This window comes from Plasmodium relictum, assembly GCF_900005765.1.
Source record: "Plasmodium relictum strain SGS1 genome assembly, chromosome: 9".
Lineage (NCBI taxonomy): Eukaryota > Apicomplexa > Aconoidasida > Haemosporida > Plasmodiidae > Plasmodium > Plasmodium relictum.
Genome location: NC_041687.1, coordinates 1562126 through 1582156, shown reverse-complemented (window position 1 = coordinate 1582156; position 20031 = coordinate 1562126). Strand labels below are relative to the sequence as shown.

The 20031-nt window shown below is 17.3% G+C and overlaps 6 protein-coding genes across 6 annotated transcripts; 4 read left to right on the top strand and 2 right to left on the bottom strand.

Moving 5' to 3' along the window:
* Window positions 1–1798: 1798 nt before the first annotated feature.
* Window positions 1799–4729, top strand: PRELSG_0942500 (coatomer subunit gamma, putative; the record flags this gene model as incomplete). Its single annotated transcript, XM_028676880.1, has 1 exon — window positions 1799–4729. The coding sequence occupies one exon, from the start codon at window positions 1799–1801 to the stop codon at window positions 4727–4729; it is 2931 nt and encodes a 976-aa protein (XP_028533325.1).
* Window positions 4730–7089: 2360 nt separating this feature from the next.
* Window positions 7090–10123, top strand: PRELSG_0942400 (conserved Plasmodium protein, unknown function; the record flags this gene model as incomplete). Its single annotated transcript, XM_028676879.1, has 6 exons — window positions 7090–7913; window positions 8029–8111; window positions 8187–8449; window positions 8553–8691; window positions 8784–9088; window positions 9254–10123. 6 exons carry the CDS (start codon window positions 7090–7092, stop codon window positions 10121–10123), a joined length of 2484 nt encoding a protein of 827 aa, XP_028533324.1.
* Window positions 10124–12593: 2470 nt separating this feature from the next.
* On the top strand, window positions 12594–13875 carry RAB6 (ras-related protein Rab-6, putative; the record flags this gene model as incomplete). The annotated part of the gene is made up of 4 exons (XM_028676877.1): window positions 12594–12612; window positions 12883–12923; window positions 13019–13084; window positions 13375–13875. The coding sequence occupies 4 exons, from the start codon at window positions 12594–12596 to the stop codon at window positions 13873–13875; spliced, it is 627 nt and encodes a 208-aa protein (XP_028533323.1).
* Window positions 13876–14705: 830 nt separating this feature from the next.
* Window positions 14706–16295, bottom strand: PRELSG_0942200 (conserved Plasmodium protein, unknown function; the record flags this gene model as incomplete). Its single annotated transcript, XM_028676876.1, has 1 exon — window positions 14706–16295. The coding sequence occupies one exon, from the start codon at window positions 16293–16295 to the stop codon at window positions 14706–14708; it is 1590 nt and encodes a 529-aa protein (XP_028533322.1).
* An 883-nt stretch (window positions 16296–17178) lies between these two features.
* TIC20 (apicoplast import protein Tic20, putative) lies at window positions 17179–18738 on the top strand (the record flags this gene model as incomplete). The annotated part of the gene is made up of 5 exons (XM_028676875.1): window positions 17179–17517; window positions 17697–17743; window positions 17879–18023; window positions 18274–18440; window positions 18660–18738. 5 exons carry the CDS (start codon window positions 17179–17181, stop codon window positions 18736–18738), a joined length of 777 nt encoding a protein of 258 aa, XP_028533321.1.
* A 355-nt stretch (window positions 18739–19093) lies between these two features.
* PRELSG_0942000 (conserved Plasmodium protein, unknown function) lies at window positions 19094–20017 on the bottom strand (the record flags this gene model as incomplete). Its single annotated transcript, XM_028676874.1, has 1 exon — window positions 19094–20017. The coding sequence occupies one exon, from the start codon at window positions 20015–20017 to the stop codon at window positions 19094–19096; it is 924 nt and encodes a 307-aa protein (XP_028533320.1).
* Window positions 20018–20031: the final 14 nt, after the last annotated feature.

Here is a 20031-nt window from a genome sequence, read left to right as displayed (position 1 = left end):
TTTATCCTTGTTTATAACAATTTTTTTTTTTATGTTTTTTTTTTTATCCCATTTTTCATTTTTATCCTATTTTTCATTTTTTTTTTTTTTTTTTGATTTATTTTCTTAAAGTGTATCAAATAGAATACAAAAAAAGAATTTTAACGAATGTTTTATTAATAAATATTTACTCAAAAAACTATGTTACATAAATATATCTTCTTAAGTTCTTTTTATTAGAATAAATCTTTAAGGCTACTAAAAAGCATCTTTAATATAGCAATAACAAATAGAATTTTGTATAATATAAAATATTAAATGAATTGTATTCTTATTTTTTATCTGTAATCAACGTTTCTTATTATATATATCTATATGTAGATAAAATGCTTTATTAATTTTTTTTTTATTTTTTTCTTAAAATACATATTTGTAATTCAAAATTAATCTTAAAAGGTTTGATACATTTGAATAAATAAAAACTATTTTAATATTATAGTTTTATAAAAAAAAAGGAAAAAATTATTCATTTAAATAAAAATTAGAATATTATCCATATACGTTATATCAAAAAAATAAAATATGCTTATGTAAATAAAAGAATAATTTTTTTTTTACATTCAATACTTAAATTTTATGAAATATTGTATTTTTTAATTTTTAATGTCTGTTAATAGTACTAATCTAAGTTATAATACGATTAAGGTATAATACATTTTTAATAATTCAAATTAAAATATATATATATATGTATCACTAGTTTTTAAGATCCTTAAACATTATTTTAGAATTATTTTTTGCATTTTTATAAATAATAATCTAATATTTTAAGCTTGTACAAATATATATTTCACAAAGATATGAAATAATAGAGTAACTATTTGCCCTTCTTATAATTATTTAGAAAACAGAAAAAAAAAAATATAGTTTATTTATATATGCATGGTTTTTAATATAAAGAAAAAAATATATACACATTTCACAAAAGATAAAAAATTCTACAATTTATGTTAAATATATTAAAATTTAAATCATTAAAAAAAAAAATAAAGATATAATAAATATTATATTTAAAATTATGCAAAATTAAATTACAAAAAAAAAAAAAAAGGTATATGCATAAAATAAAATAATAAAAACGTTGAAAATAAAGTTCAAAATATGATATATGGAAATAGATAAAAAATAACACGAAATTATATAAAAAAAAAGGTTACATATGAGGAATATTCACAGCTAAGAAATAAAAAATTAAAAAATACATAGATTCAAATATTAAGAACTTTATAAAAAATTAGTAAGAAAAAAAAAAAATAACATTAAAATGTTATAATATTAAAAATTAGAAATAATGTTTACTACTAAAAAAAAAAAAATAAAATAATATATAATAATGAAAAATATATAATTAAAAAAAAAAAAAATGTTAAAACAAAAAAAAAAAAAAATAAATAAATAATGAATAATGCAAAATTATAAAGTTGTGTATAATACTAAATGTAAAAATATTTCCTTTAGTTCATTTTATTATTACTATTATAATAAAAGTATTTTTTTTTTTTTTTTTTGTAATTGATTAAAATACCCCTGTAGATATTTTCCATATTGTAATATATTTTTTATTATAATATAGAAATATCAATTATATATATATATATATTACTATATAGTTTTTACTTATATTTATTGTAATTTTTTTTTAAAAAAACTTTTTATATATATTATATTGAAAAATATATGTATATATACATATATATATTTGATATTAAATTTATTTTTCTTTTTCATTGTATTTTTCAAAAGATTTTATTAAAAAAAAATGTTAAAACCTATTATATTAAAAGATAAAATTCAAAAAAATTTATTGAAAGATCAAAAATATGAAGATGATAAATCTTTTCTAAATCCTCATGAAGGTGATAAGGCAAGTATATTGCAAGAAACAAGAGTTTTTTCGAGTTATCCATTAAATACACAAAAGTGTTTGCAAATTTTAACAAAAATTCTTTATTTAATAAATAAAGGAGAAGATAGTTTAACATCTCAAGAATGCACAGATATATTTTTTAGTATAACAAAATTATTTCAATCAAATAATGAAAGGTTAAGAAGGATGGTTTACTTATTAATAAAAAACTTACCAGTTAGTGAAAAAGAAATATTTATTGTAACAAGTTCACTAACAAAAGATATGAATTCAGCAAATGATTGTTATAGAGCAAATGCAATAAGAGTGTTAAGTAAAATAATTGATTATTCTATGGCAACTCAAATTGAAAGGTATTTAAAAACAGCAATTGTTGATAAAAATGCTTTTGTTTCCTGCTCAGCTTTATTATGTGGATTAAATTTATTTTCGAATGCATCATGTGATATTGTAAAAAAATGGATAAGCGAAGTTAGTGAATGTATTCATAGCAAAAATCCAATGATCCAGTTTCATGCACTAACTTTACTATGTTCAATTAAATATCAAGATAAACTAGCCTTAGAAAAAATTATTAGCTCATATAATAAAATATCCAATAATTTATCAAGTTCTTTAGCTAATTGTCTTTTAATAAAATATGCATCATATTTAATATATTGTACAGAAGTAGAAAATAAATTAAATAATATAAGCAATTATAATCAAACCAATTATAAGGATAAATATAATAATATACCTAATTCTATGCATAATATGCAAGATTATACAAGTAATAAAAGTAATATAATCCATCCAACTACAAAAGTTTGTTTTGATTATATAAAGAATTGCTTAAAAAGTAAGGATATTATGATTTTATTCGAATGCATCAAATGTATTTTTGATTTAGCTATTTATGATAAAGACGGAAAAAATACTACTACTGTATTTAATGTAGAAATACTAAGTGAATGCATGAAAATTTGTCAGATTTTTTTATTATCCTCAAAGACAATAGACAAATTTAGTATAATAAGACAACTTAATAAATTATCTCATTACAGACCACAGGTAGCCTCCAGACTAAATCAGGATATAGAAAATTTATTATTAGATAGTAACAAAAGTATATGTGTTTTAGCATTTACTACTCTTTTAAAAACAGGAAATGAATCCAATATAGATAAATTATTAAATCAGATTAATAATTATATGAGTGGTGATAACAGTTTTTTTAAAATTCAAATTATTGAGGAAGTAAAAAATTTATGTTTCATTTATCCAAATAAATGCAACATTATTTTAAATTTTTTATCAAATAATTTAAGAGACGAAGAATCATATCAATTTAAATCAAATACAATTGATGCAATCATCTTAATAATAAGTCAAATACCTAATTCAGAAGAAACAGCAATATTACAACTGTGTGAATTCATAGAAGATTGTGAATATAATTCTCTATTATTAAGAGTTATAAGATTTTTATTATTACATATACCTAAAACAAAAAACCCATCTAAATATATTAGATACATTTATAATCGTTTAATCCTTGAAAACCCAACTATAAGAGTTGATGGTATGTATGCTTTGTTTCATATTGCATTAAAATGTGCTGAAAATTCTAAAGATATTCTGTTTTTGCTAAAGTGCCTATTAGAAGATAGTGATGATGAAGTAAGAGATAGAACTAATTTTTTTTATTATATACTAAATGAAAAAATAAAAGAAATAGAATTAAACAAAAAAAATGCTTCACACGAAATGAAAAATGACCAGGATATATCGTTACTTGATGACTTATTAACAAATGAAAAGCCAACATATATAGATAATTTATTATATTTTATTACTAATCACATAAAAGAAAATATGAACGTAGAATTTCATTATGAGCATGTAAAAGATGAATTAATTAAAGGTGTTGAAGCAAATAAAGAAGTTCCTTATTTAAAAAAAAAAAGTTCTCATACAGAAATGTTAAGTAGTGTTAGCATGACCAAATTTATTGAAATGACAGCTGATTCAATTTATACAGAAAATATTGCACCTTTTTTAGAAAAGTATGATATTGGTAATTTAAAAATTATTAATAAATCAATACCATTAACAGAAAGTGAAGCTGAATATACAGTTTTTGCTAAAAAATATATTTATAACAACCATATTATATTGGAATTTACCATACATAATACCTTGAGTGAACAAATATTATCCAATGTAACATTACAAATAAATTCTTATGAAAATAAATGGTCAATATTAGATCAAACCACTATTGATAACTTACATTATAATGCCCCCAAAAATTTATATGTTCTTTTAAAAAAAAATTTTGCTTTTACAAATTCCGAGTTAGATGAGGATGCTTATAATGTTAATCAAAATTTTCAAATTTCTTTGCATTTTCTAGCAAAAGAAAATGAAATGGATGATGGATTCCCCGATTCTTATTCTATTAATCCTATTAGTATACAAATTACCGATTTCGTTAATCCCAAATTATTAAGAAATGGAGAATTTAAACATTTATGGGAAAGTTTAGAGAATTCAAATTCTGAATCAGTGAGCAAATTTAGTTTAAATTTTGAAAATATTCAATCAGCTGTTCTAGGATTATTAAATACATTGAATATGTCTCCTTGTGATAATACTGATAATGTAGAAAGAAATTCAACTAATCATAATATGTTATTATCAGCTAAATTTTTAAATGATTCAAATGTTTTATGTAAAGCTTCATTAATTCTTTCACAGCAGTACGGTTGTTTATTAAAAATTATATGCAGATCAAAAAATAAATTTTTATCAGATTATATTTTAAAATCATTAGAATAACTTATTGAAAATTTGTCTCTTTTAACTAAATACATTTTAATATTAAATTCATATATATATATATATAGAGAGTACTTAATTTTAGTACTTTTTTACATATTTCATCTTCTTTTTTTTTTATTTTTTTATTTTTTCTCTTATGTTTGTAGGATTTTTTTTCAATTATATTTTATTTGTTTTTATGTGATAACTATTTAATTTTAAATTTGTTATATTGCCCATACCAATATTTTTAATATATTAGTATTAAAAAAAAAATTATTTAAATATAATTTAAAAATTGTGTAGTTCATCAATTATATTTTATAAGATATGAGTAATATGTTTCAGTTTAAATATCTTTTAATGAATAAGAACTTTTATTATTATTTTTTTCATATTTTTTTATACTTGTGTATTTCTTAATTTTTATTTCTATTTTTATATAAAAGCATCTTAAAAAATTACTTTCATATAAATATATATATATATATATATATATATATATATATATATATATATATATATATATATATATATTATTTTATTTTTTTAGTGTAATTATGATTATAAAGCCCATGTATATTTAAAAATTTTCTTGCTTTATATATTTTTTTCTTTTTTTTTTTTTATTATTATTTTACATATTTTATCTTTTTTTAGGTTTTATGTAAAAACATGCAGATATTTTTATTTAATTTTTTTTTTTCCTAAACTTAATGTGCGAATGTATTATTTCCTTTTATATCAATCAAATATTTATTTAAATAATTTATTTATAAATTTCTAGAAATATAAATATTTTATTATTTTGGAAAATAAGGAAAATAAAAAAATAAAATCAATACAAAAAAAAAAAATAAATAAAATGATATATCATATTCTTTAGTTGTGAAATTTATTAATTGAAATAGATTCATGAAGAATACAAATTAAAAAATAAAATTGTAGAAGGGGCATTATTCTTTTTTATTTTAATTAAATAAAAGATGATAATTTTTTAAGTATAATTAAAAATAGAAAAAATATTTAGTTCAAAGTATTTCAATAGATAAATTCTTTTTTTTTTAAAAAAAAAAAATTGCATTAAAAACTTTAATATAATAATCATTTTCTTTCTAATGTTTTATAAATTAATATTGTAAAGTTATTTATTAGAAATAAATAATTATTTTAATACTTAAAATTTTTCATTATAAAATTTATATGAATTATTGAGAAATTAAAATTTAAAAGAAAAACATATATAGGGTTTAAATAAAAAAAATATTTAAGGAAATTTATATATATATATTATAAATTATTATAAAAAATTTCATATGATTTATTTTAAATATGTATTTTTACATTTTTTATAACTTTTTTTATATTCTATCCATACATATTTGATAAATAAAATTTTTTTGAAGTATCTCAATGTAACATATTTCTAACAGTTCTTTTTTTTTTTTAATAATAATACATTTTATAGCTTTTTAATTATTTATTGGATACTTCATCTTTTTATTTATAAGAAACTGTAATTCAAATAAAAAAAAATAAAATAAAACAAGATTTATATTAACTTTATTTTGGTTTATTTTTCCATTTTAAACTAAAAAAATTCAAACTGTATTTTAATGTGTGCAAATAAAGTAAAATTTAATTTTTAAATAATAGAAAATGAAAAAATAAAATGTTATAGTAATCTTGTAAAAATAAGCTTATATTCTTTTCTTTTATATTTGTTTTTATTTGAAATCAAGGCTTACTCTTTTTAACAACTTTCAGATTTACTCTTTTTTTTTTGGTGCCTAAAGGAGCATATTGAAGAATATATAATAATCCTAAAAATTCATTTACTTTTCTTTTTTTACACAAAGACCTAGATCTTATATTGAAATATTAATTCAGTAATAAAAAAAAATTGCATAATTTATTCCATTTTTTTTTTCTTTTTTATTCTTCTTTTAAAAGAAATGTATCATTACAAATAAAAATAATTATATTTGATATTTTTCTAATATAATATAGAAAAATTTTAAAGACAACTTGTTAATTATAATAAGGTAATAATAAAGTGTACAATTCATATAAAGATAGAAAATTATCTTATAAAAATTTTCTATTTTTATAATTTTCTTCTTATTTTTGCTTTTTTTGTATATATTTGTCTAGTTTTTTTTTTTTTTTTTTTTTTTATAATATTTGTACTATAATATAAAACAAACAATTAATATATGTTTAACTACTTATATTTCCAAAAAAATATTGATAAAATTTTAATTTTTAATAATTTTGTGAGAAGAATATATAAACAATTTAATTATATATATTTATTCTTTTTATTTATTTTTTATTTTTTTCTTGTTAAATTTATCTAAAAAATAATCAAAAATAAAATGATTAATATAGATGAAGAAATTTTAAAGAATAAATGTAATTCAGGAAATTTGGAGAATATTTCAAAAAAGAAGAATAGCAAATTAGTAAGCAAAAATAAATGTCTAGAATATTCATATTCTAGTCCTGTTATAAGATTAAAAAAAAAAAAGAATTCTTCAAAATTAAATAAAATAGTCGAAATTTCAAAAGTGTTTTATGAGAAAAAAAATGATATAAGTACAATAATATCACCATGTAAAAAATTAGATGAAAAAGTAATTAATTTAAAGAAAAAATCTTTAAATAAAAAATTAGACAAAAAAATAAATTATAAAAATAGTAATAATTCAATGAAAATAAATTTAGATAAAAAAAATTATTCTAATAGTAATAATTTATCGTATGGGGAAAAATATAATGCAATAAAAGAAAAAAAAGAAACTTTAAAAAAAATGGAAACATCTAATATAAGTAATTCCAGTTCTTATAATATATATCAATTAAATGAAAATTTTCATTTCAAAAAAGATAACATAATGGAAAGTTCTAATGAGGTGAAACTAAGTAACAGTAAATACCTAAAAGGTAGATGTATTTTAAAAAGGTTAAATGGAGAAACAAAAGAATTAAATATTAATGAAGTAAATAATATTTTAGTAAATTATATTCCTTATCAAACAAGTGATGTAGTTAAAGCAAATGAATTTAAAACTAAAAGAAGCTTTTCATCTATACCTAATAGTTTGGAGGATTTAACTAGTTTACCAATAGTTTACGAAAAAGGAGACTTTGAATTAGTAAAGAAATGCAGAGATGCGTCAAAAAAAAGGATTATACACAAGTAAAAAAAAAAATAATAATAAATAAATAAAAAAGAAATTTCATAAGTTATATTTATTTTTATTATTTTCTTTTTTTTTTCTTTTCTTTTTTTTTTTTTTTTGCCTAATAAAAAGAAATTGGCCTAATAGTAAAATGCCTTCAAAAATTAAACTTCCCATCCAAAAAAAATACAAAATATTGACTCATTCAAATTTAAGTATATAAAAATGAAAATTCTTAAATAATATATTATGTATAAAAAAATATATGATTTTTTTATTTTTTCTTTAAGATTTAAAATATGGAGAGTATCATTCATATAAGACAAATGAAGAGAAAAAAAGATCAGTAACTACTTTTAATTATTCTTCTAAAAATTTTAGAAGCTTAAGTTGCACTAATATGAATTATAGTGATAATAATGAGAAAATTAAAAATAGAAAAAGCTCAAAAAAGTCAATATTTTGTGATTCAGAAGAATTTTATATGACTCCAGTAGGAGAAGCAAAATTATGCGGATTTGAAAAAGAATTCATGAGACTTGAATCAAATCAGGTAATATAAAAAAAAAAAAAATTATAAAGAAATGAATTAGCAACAAAATATCATACATATTTCTCTTATAATTTATTTTTTCTTTTAATTTTTTTTATATAAGGAAAAAATTCATTTATTCCATCCATCTCAAGTAAAGCACAGTAAAACTATCATTTCTCCAAACATAAATTCAATTAAAGAAAATTTAACTTCAATGGTTTTGAAACATTCTAAAAATATGATTTTGAGCAAATTAAAAAGTATAATTATTTATTTCTAAAAAAAATAAATATTTTAAATACTAACTTTTCTATTACTTTTTTTTATTATTTTACATTTATCTTTTTCTTAGAAGAGAAAACTAAAAAAAAAAATAACTCAAAAAACAGAAATAATTCTTTAGTAGATAGTATTTTAGAGAACGATAATTTTTCGAAATGGAATTTTTTAGGAAATAGTAAAAATTTACAGAATACTACTTATCAAGAAGCAAAAAATAGAATCAACGATGAAAACGAAAAAAATAAAATATCTTACGAAAATAATGATTCGTTCATATTAAACTATAATAAAAAGTTAAATCATTCTAAAAATTTAATAATCAGAAAGACTAAATCACCATTTAGAATTATTGAACAAGATTTAACAATAGCAGAAGTAAGAATTTTTTAAATAATAAATTTATTTTTTAAGAAGTAATTTTATTTAAAAAAAAACATATATATATATATTTAAGGAAATTCTTTTTCTTTTTTACAAAATTGAATCTCTTTTTATAAACTAATGTATTTTATATTAAATAAAACTTTTTTTCCTTTTTAGATACTAACAGAAAAACCAAGAGTAAAATCAGTTGAAAAAAAAAAAGTTATTGAAAAAATAAACGACTATAAGGTGATATACAAAAGTGAAGATATTATGAGTATTTATAAAAGTAATAAAAATAAAGAGAAGGATGAACATTTTTTGGATGTAACTAGTTTATTATGTAAGCCAGGATATATTGGAAATTATTTATGCGAGACAACCTCTACAATTAATCTTTCTTATATAAAAAAAAAAAAGGAAGAAAGTGAAAAAAAAAAAATAATAGAAGATAATAATAAAGATAATGAAAAAATGAGAGAAAATTATATTAGTTGTAACAATGAATATTATGTATCGGGTGAAAATAGAGAAAAAAATGAAAAGTATCAACATGAACAAAATGAATGTACAAAATATAAAAATATGTTTGAATTAAATAAAGATGAAAATGATGAAATCTTACATTATTTAAAAGAAGCTATAAAAAACGCATCAGCAATTAATGTAGATTTACAGTATATTATGATAATTTTTAATGAAATACTAGAGAAGGAAAAAAGGATAATATATAAAAAAGAATTATTACCTTCTAGTACAAATGAAATAAATTCCATAAATAAAAATATTAGAAATAATGTATTATATAGCCACTGCAACAAGTATACTCAAAAAAGTGATTATTTGAAAAAATATTATAAAAATTATAACATATATAAAAATAACTTAAGTTCCAATTATAATATATTGAATAAGGGTGTATTAAATAGTTTTAATAATAGTAAAATTACAAATAACAAAAATAACATAAGCAGTTCATATAATAATTATATTATAAATAATGTAAGCAATGAAAAAATGGTATTAAACAATTTTAATAACAGATAAGTAGGAATGTGAATTCTGTAAGTAATCTGAAAAATATAGAGTACCTAAATAATTTTTATAAATTAAATAATTAGTTATAAAAAATCTACAAGGTAATAAATATTCATTTAATATTGGTAATAATAGAATATTAAATGATAAATTCAATAATAATTCCCTCTTATATTAGTCTCCAAATATCACTTATTTGAAAAATAATAATTATAATTATAATAGAAACAATAATATAAAATAAAAGTGAAATATTAAAAAAAAAATACATATATCTTATTACTCTATATAGAGCAAAAAAAAGTGTGATTTTTTTAAGATTTATAATTAAAACCAATGAATAAATAATTTAGATAATTTTGTTAGTTGTAAGTATTTTAACAATCAATATTTTTAAGAAAATTTATAAAGAAAAAACAATGCATATAAAAAAAAAAAGAAGTAATTCTATTAAATTAAAAAAAAAATAAAACCAAATTTTGTAAATTAATTAAAATAATAATTATTTAATGAAATAACTGAAGTGTAAAAAGAATATTTTTTTTTAAAAAAAACTATTCTTAAGCAGGATAAATTAGTTTTTCTATAAAAGAGATGATTTATACATTAAAGTTTATAAATGCTTTTTTTATTTCTTTTTTAATAAAATACTTAATGTTGAAATATGTATTTCATGTTAAAAAAATTGTTTTTGTGTAACTACAAAATTAGGATTTTATTGTTATATAATTTGGCTTTATGCATTTATTTAGTTTATTATTCTAGTCAGTGAGATGCCATTTTTTTTTTTTTTTTTTAATATTATTAATGTTTTAATACATTTATATTATTATTTTCTTTTTTTTTATATATTTAAAATTCTAATAATATCACTTTTTCCTTTTCACTATTTCCCTATAATATACTTATTAACTATATGAAATCTTAACTTTTTACGATAAAAATTTAATTATTTTGCGAAAAATTATGTAAGACAAAAGACTTTTCTTAAAATTAATATTTTAAATAATTTTATATATTATTAAATACACTAATATATAATAATAATACTTATCTGAAATGTTTATTGTTGTAATATATTTTATTCTTAGTAGAATAACACATAATCAAAATTTAAATCATATAAATAATTATAGTTTAAAATTTCCAAATTAAAAAAAAAAAGATTAGATAATTGCAAAATATTAAAAGTGTAAATATATATATATATATATATATATTTACTTAATGTGAATATTTTATTTTATTTAATTTCTTTTTTTAATATTAAAAATATATGACTATATTTTTAAACCTTAGCAAAATTATACTATTTCCGTTTTAACTGAGAATGCATATAAAAATAGTTATATATAATTATGGACATATACGCATATGCATAAAAGCTTAGATTTTTTTTTTTTCTTAAATATTTATATAGTGTTGTAGTAGTTGTAACATACACACAAACCCCACTTTAAAAAAATAATAAAAAATGTTAATATTCCAAAACTTTTAAATACTTTACCTTTTTATTATCCATTTTTAATCTATATATGATATATACAGATAATTAAGTATAATTTTAATACATTTTTTAAAATGAATTACGTTAATAAATTGACAATTTTTAATTTATTAGTCAAAAAAAAAATAAAGGTAACGGCTCCATATTATGCCTTATATGCTTCATTATATTTACATTTAACTAATTATACATATTTCAATCTAATATATCATACTAAGAATATTAAAAAAAAAGTGTAAAAATTGCATTAATAACGAAAAACAAAAAAAAAAAAAAAAAAATAAAAATGTATGACAAAATATAATTGAAGCATCCTCAATTATTTTAATGTAAAATAACAAATGATTGTACTTGAAAAAATATATTATTTTAGATATTTCTTATTTTTTTAAATAAAAATTTAACAAATTTTAATAATATTTTAAGTCCAATAAAAATATATTTTCTATTGGGAAATGATATATTTTTTTTTAATCTTTAATATACATGGTAATAAATAACTTTTTTTTTTTTTTTTTTATTTTTTTCTAAAATATAAAAAAAAATTGTATATTAAAATATAAGCTATAATTTAAATATTTCAGAAGAATACTTATGTTTAAATTAATAAATATGTATAATTACTCATATAGTTGTTTTTATTAGTAGATAATTTTGCGAAAATAAAAATAAAAAAAATACATAATTTTAAAAATTTTTTATTTTAATATCTTTAATTTTTTGTACATTTGTTTTATGCATATTTTTTTTTTCTTTTTTTTTTTTTTATGGCTATATTAAAATTTTTTTTATTTTAAAAAAAGTTTGATAAAAATATATGAATATATATATATATATATATACCCTTAGGAAAATAAAGCAACTATAAATATTATGGATAAAATAAATTTATATTTATAACTTACAATTTTTTCTTTTTTTTTTTAATATTTAGAGATTTATTCTTAGTATATTATAATTTTAATTTCTTTAATGATGGATGAATTTCAGAGTACTAAATAATAAAAAATATAATTATTTTTATTAAATGAAATATAAGAAGATACAGTTTAAAATGTTTTATATATAGACTAAATAATATTATTAAACTTTTATAAATTTTAACAATAATAAAATGTTGCATATTAATTTAATACCATAAATAAAATAACAAAATTTTACATAACCGCTCAATATTTATTAATATTCTAATTATTTATTCATTAATTTTGTTTATTATTATTTCATTTTATATTCATTTTTTTTTTTTTTTCTTATTTAGATTCGGGATTAAATAAATATAAACTTGTTTTTTTAGGAGAAGTATTAATTAAAAAAAAAAAAATTAAAATATATTATTTTTTTCATTATTATCATTACTATATATATATATATATATAATATATTTTTTATTTTAGCAAGCAGTTGGTAAAACGTCTATAATCACAAGATTTATGTATGATACATTTGATAATAATTATCAGGTAAATATAAAAAAAAAAGAATTAAAAATATTTATGTAAGTATATAATTATTTACTTTTTTTAATTATAATTTATTTATATCTATATGTATTTTTGTTATATCCCAAAAAAAAAATTAAAAAAAAAAGATAAATACTTTTTTTTTTTTTATTAATCTATATTAATTGTACAATGCCAATATTTTTTTCTTTTATATTCATAAATTTATATGCATATATGTTAATATTTTTTTTATATTAATAAATGTATGTGTGTGCGTATTTCTTTTATTTTCCTTTTTTTTGTTTAAGTCTACTATTGGTATTGATTTTCTCAGTAAAACATTATATTTGGACGAAGGGCCAGTTCGATTACAGTTATGGGATACTGCAGGTCAAGAAAGATTTCGAAGTTTAATACCAAGTTATATTAGAGATTCAGCTGCAGCTATTGTTGTTTATGATATTACAAATAGACAATCATTTGAAAACACAACAAAATGGATTCAAGATATTTTAAATGAAAGAGGGCAAGATGTTATAATTGCCCTAGTAGGAAATAAAACTGATTTAGGGGATTTAAGAAAAGTTACTTATGAAGAGGGATTACAAAAAGCTCAAGAATATAACACTATGTTTCATGAAACAAGTGCTAAAGCTGGGCATAATATAAAAGTGTTATTTAAGAAAATTGCATCGAAATTGCCAAATTTTGAAAATACTAATACAAATGAAGCTAATGTTGTTGATATTCAACTAACTAATAATTCTACTCAAAATGAGAAAAGTATGCTGAGTAAATGTTTATGTTAAAATTTCAAAATATATTTATTATATACATATATGTATATAATATTAATTTTTTTCTTTTTTCTTTTTTTTCAATTTTCATTAATATTTTATAAGTTGTATATCCTATTTTTCATCGAATTTTTAATAATTTTTTTATAATTAAGAACAAATTAAAAAAAAAAAATACAATTTTTTTTTTTTATTTACTAATGTTAAGAAGTATGAGATTTTATCTTGTTCTTAAATATTTTAATTCTTCTTATGCTTATATAATATTTAGATTATTTATTAAAATAATTATTACCGTCATTAATACCATTATTATCATTGTTATTAAAAATTATTATTATTATTTTCATTAATAATCAAAATTATATCTAATCAACTTAATTATAGCTATTTTTATTATTTGTAATTTTACTATTTTTTGTTATTCAAAGGAATAATTTTAATGTAAATTGTATTTATAATTTTTTCTCTATTATTTTTTAGAATGTTATTTATCAATTTACTTCTATTTTTTTTTTTTTTTTACTTTTATAATTTTTTCTTTTCTATATATTTTTTGTTATTTTATATAATTATAGTAATTTCATTTTTAAAACATTTTTCATTTTATGTTATATATTTTTTTTCTTTGTTCTTTTTGGAGATTTTCTTTTATGTATTATTTTCTTAAGAATTTTCATTTATTATCAATTTCTCATTTTTAGCAAACATGATCATATATATATCCAAAGTTATTTTTTCTGTATGTTTTATTATATATATATATATTTTTTTATTAAAAAAAAAAAAATAATTTGAAGTGCTGAAAAAGCAGCACATAGTATCAACATATATAAATTTAACTATAATGTTGAACTTTTCTTTATCAGTACATAACATATATTATTTTTAAAATCGTAATTAATTATATTTATTTTTTTCTTTAATAATGTTTCTTTCAAATCATTATACTTTCTTTTAATATAAAATGATGTAGAACTATTAATTTGCTCTAAATTATGAGTATTCTCTTTTTCCTTCTTTATATATGTTTCTTTTAAACCGTTTTTAGAATTAGAATTATGATCAATATTTTCCTTTGTGTATAATGAAATATAGTTCTTTTTGTAATTTTTTAATGCATTTTTAATTTCTAGGTAATCCTCTTCTAATGGATTAAAATCAAGAAAAATAAAACTTTCAGAATTTACTGATTCCTTCATACCATCTTTAAGTACATTTTCATCTATATTTTCATTTTTTACTAAATGTTCATTACCTGTAATGGAATTACATTCTTCTTTTTTAATAATACATTTATCCATATCGCTTTTTTCTTCATTAAATCTTAAATTATTTTCATTCTTTTTTATATGATCATCGTCTAATTTTAAAACTTCTTTTTTTTTAGTAATATGTTGACGATTATTAATATTTTTTTTTTTGTCTTTGTTTTCATTAATAATATTAGTATTCATACTAGAGTTTTTATGCTCTCTTTTTTTTGAAGAATTATTATTAATTTTATTATTACATATATTATCTTTATTACTACATATATCATAATATTCGTCCATTTCAATATTATTTTCATTATCTTTTTTATTTTTTCCTTCACTTAGTTTTTCTTGTGTTTTATATAAATCATTTATTTCCAAAGTTGTTTTCTCAATATCACATAAAATAGCCTTATTATTTTTAGTTTTTGGTGTACTTTTTTTGTTATTATTCTTTACTTTATTATCTGCTATAATATCTTCTTTTTTTTCAGAAATTTCGTTGTAATTTTGTTTTGTTTTATTTATGTTATTACAATTTTCTGCAGTAATTTTTTTTTCACTTTCAGTATCTTCAATATTAAAATAAATGAAATCTTTTTTTTTTTTTTCATTTCGAATATCATTTTTAGGTGCTGTAATATTTTCTAGCATTTCACTTTTAACCTTCCTTTTTTTTTTTAAAATATTATATAAATCATCATCATATGCTATATTTCGATTCATACTATTTATTTTTAGTAAGTTATTATTCATATTTTTTTTAATGTTATCATTCATGAAAATTTTTTGACCTTTGTCAGATAAAAAAATATTATTTTTATCTATTGCATTAAAATAATTATGTCTTATGCATTCTGTTTTAATGACATTAAAATTATTATCATAATATAATGTATCTATTTTATTTTCATTTAATTTGTTATAAGAAAATTTATTTAATAATTTTGTTGATGAGCATCTCATTTCTTTCTTTTTTTTATCATTTGATTCATTTTCTATACAATTACTTATTTCAAATAAATTTATTTCATTAACACCATTTTCATTGTCGTGTAATTCATTTTCTATTTCTTTATTATTATTATTCAATAATTCAACTAGTGCATTATGGCCTAATGATCTTATGGTATTTCCTTCTTCATCGTTGTTGTTAAGTTTACTAATATTCTTCATTAGAACATAAAAAAAGAAAAATTAAATAAAAATTACTCTCTTAATTTTTAAAAGACAAAAAAAAAAAAAAAAAAATGGTAAAGTTTAATATAAAAAAACAAAAGTAAAACAAATGTATACATAAAACATAAAAATTAATTTTTTAAAAAACAAAAAAAAAAAACAAAAAAATACTTTAATTTTTTTAATGAAAAAATGAAAAAGATACAAAAAAATAAGAATTAATGTAACAAAAAATATAATGATTTGTATTCTTCAAAAAATTAATAAAAAAAAATGTAGAATAATTTGGAAAAAAAAAATTGGGGATTAAATTTCATATATCTATAAAATTACTTTTTTATGTTTATATAATTTAACATTTTTTGTAAAATTATTTTTATTTTATTTATTTTTTTTTTTTTTGTTTTGACAAAGTACATTAGGAAAATTTAAGTATTTATTTAGATAAAAAAAAAAAAAAAAAAGGAAACTCATGTTATTTATCTATACATTTTTTTTTTTTGTATTATTATTTTATTTTTTTCTTTTTGAATAACACAAAATCTTCTGCTGTTACAAGGCTAATAAATAAAAACAATGAATAAATTTAAATTAATATTTTTTTTTTTAACTTCAATATTTATGTGTATTATTTTTACTAAAGTATGAAAGTTTAAATGAAAAATTTCAATTCATAAAAGAATAAATATATAGTACAACTGATTGTTTTTAATCTACTTCATTATTTGTTTTTTTTTTTTTTTAACGAAAATATATATTTATATATAGTATAAATTTCCTAAAAAAAATTCGATAAAATATATATATATATATATATATATATATATATAAATGAATGAAATAAGATGATTCATTTATATATGACATATGCATTTAAGAAATGTTTAATTTTTTATTAATTTATATTTTAATATATTTTGGCTTTAATAAAAATGCATTATGTTTTCAAATTTCGCAAAAAATAAAAACATATAGCTTGAAAAAAATAAATATTCAAAATTCTATTAATTATAAATATGGAAATAATAAAAGGAATTTAAAAGTATATTATTATTTAATGAAAAATAAAAGTACAAATAAATGTATCAAAAAAAAGGAAATTTATATGTCTTTAAAAAAAAAAATTAGTTTAATATTTCATGGAGAAAGCGATATAACAATTTTAGACAAATGTATTGCTTCTATTAGTTACATTCTTCCTTTTATGGATGCTGTTCAGGTATAATAATAAATATACATGTATATATATATATATAAAATGAAGAAAAATGAAAATTTTAATTTTCGTTTTATATGATGTTTGCAAACAATAAAATTTTATTTTATTGTATTTCTTTTCTTTTTTCTTTATTTTATCTTTTCACACTTTTTTTTAATTTCACCTTAAAATAAATATAGGCTTTTGTAATGCCACTTGTAAATATACTTCCAGTTTCATTACACAAGTAAAATATTTTTTTTTTTATATATGTTGAAATTTCTGATAATAGAAAAAAAACTAAAATATAGAAATTAAGAATATATGTTAAATGATAAATATTTTCTCCATTTTAATATATACTTTCTTTTTTTATTCATAGGTATTTATTTCAAATTGAAAAAATAAATCAGATTTACTCGTCTATTCCATTTTTATCTTTTGCTACATTTATGGGCTTATATTTCTTATTTGTTAAAGAAAATAAATTCAAATTTCATTATTTTATTAAATATCATCATATGCAAGTAAATAATCTTAGATTAAGATAAAAATAAAAAATAAAAATAAAAATAAAAAACAATGAGCAATTATATTTTAATTCATGAATTTTTAATTGTCTTATTTTTTTTGAAAAATTTAATTATATGTGCATAAATCAATACAAATTCATGTCTCTTTTTTTTTTTTTTTTAATTGAAATATATATATGTGCTTGTCATGAAGTAGTAAAATAACTATCTCATAAATATATATATGTATTTTGATTTTTAATAGAGTTTGATACTATCAATGTTTGGTTATGCACTAGCTTTATTTTATTTTAGAGTTTTTCCTTATTCATATAATGATACTGACATTTCTAATTTAACAGTCTTATACTCAACTATGACAATTTATTTTGGCTCACTAATTGTTCCTTTTTTTGCATCTTTACTTGGATAGTATGAAAAATAATACTAAAAAATAAAGCTTTTTTTTTTTTTTTCTAAATATACCAATGCAAAATTTTTATGATTTTAATGTTGGTTCATATCTATAATATGCAATCTAATAAATACATAATATTTTGAACATTTTTTCTTTTGCATATATTTTATTAAAGCCGTTTTATTATTTCTACAACATACGCTCACATATATATTATATGTTTTTCATTTTAGCTACATAGAAATACCAGTTTTATCAGAAGCTATTAAATTACACATAGGAGAAAAAAAAGTTGAAGGTGAAGATTTATAAATTTTTTAAAAATAATTTATTATCATTGAGTCATATTGTGCAATACCCTTTTTTTTCCTCTTTTTTTTTCTTTTCTTTTAAATTAAAATATAAAGATAATCCATATGAAAATTATTAATAAAATATGAAAAAAAAAAAAAAAAAAGTAACAAATGAATGTATTTAATTATGGGATTAATAGATAGCTTTATTATTATAATTATAAAAAAAATATTAAAAAATGAAAGTTAAATGTTATATTTTTTTTCCTAAACTAATGATTTTTATGTAAAGAAAAATATTATTTTTAAGACAAAATTATAGTTTTATATACAAATATTATACATATATATATGATATATAAGAAAAAAACAGATTAATTAATACAATCTTTTAAAAAATATACTGATTTTTTATCTGAAATCCTTTTTCTTTTAACAGCTATTTCATCTAGTATGTTTTTTATGTGATTTGATGGAATATTAAAATTTTTTGCAAAAAAAGAAAAAGGAACGCCTTTCTTTCCTTCTCTTTCAAATATTTTAAACATACTAATTTTAGTTTTATCTAAATCGAAAACATGAAACTTTTTAGCTTGTTTTGTTTTTTGCTTAGAAGCAGAAGTAGACGAAGTAAAATTATTTTCGTTTTCTAACATAACTCTTTTATTATTTTTATCTTTATTTGCGTTATTATTATCATCAGATGTATAATATTTAAATAATGTTTGTGAAGATTCTAAATTCTCTTCATTTCTTGTTTCTATAATAGTATATCTATTTTTTTTTATATTTGTATTATAATGTCTTTCTTTTAATATTAAAGAATAATCTTTATCTAAAACTGGTAAGAAGGAATAAGTATGTTCACAATTTTTTATAATATCTGCACAAATAACATAATCAAACTCTTTGCTTCGTTCAGAATTTTCCTTTATTGGATTATTTATATTAATTTTTAATTTATTTTGATTTGAATTCTCAATTGTTTTATTATTTAAATTATTGTTGGATGGATTAGTACCTTTATTAGGTTTTAAACATATCTTACTTTGCTTTAATATATAAGTATTTATAGTATAATTTTTATTACATGTTAATTTTTTTACATTGTCACTATCATCTTTCTGTATATACAAATTTGATATTTCACTATTTTTGTGTTCAAATAAACCAACAACTTCTTTATTCTTACATTTTAACCATTTATTTGAAACAAATTTAGGTACTTTTATCAGCTTTATATTTTTATTTTTAAAACATGTTTTTGGCAATGTATCACTTTCTTTTGAATTTATCATTTTTCAGATCAATT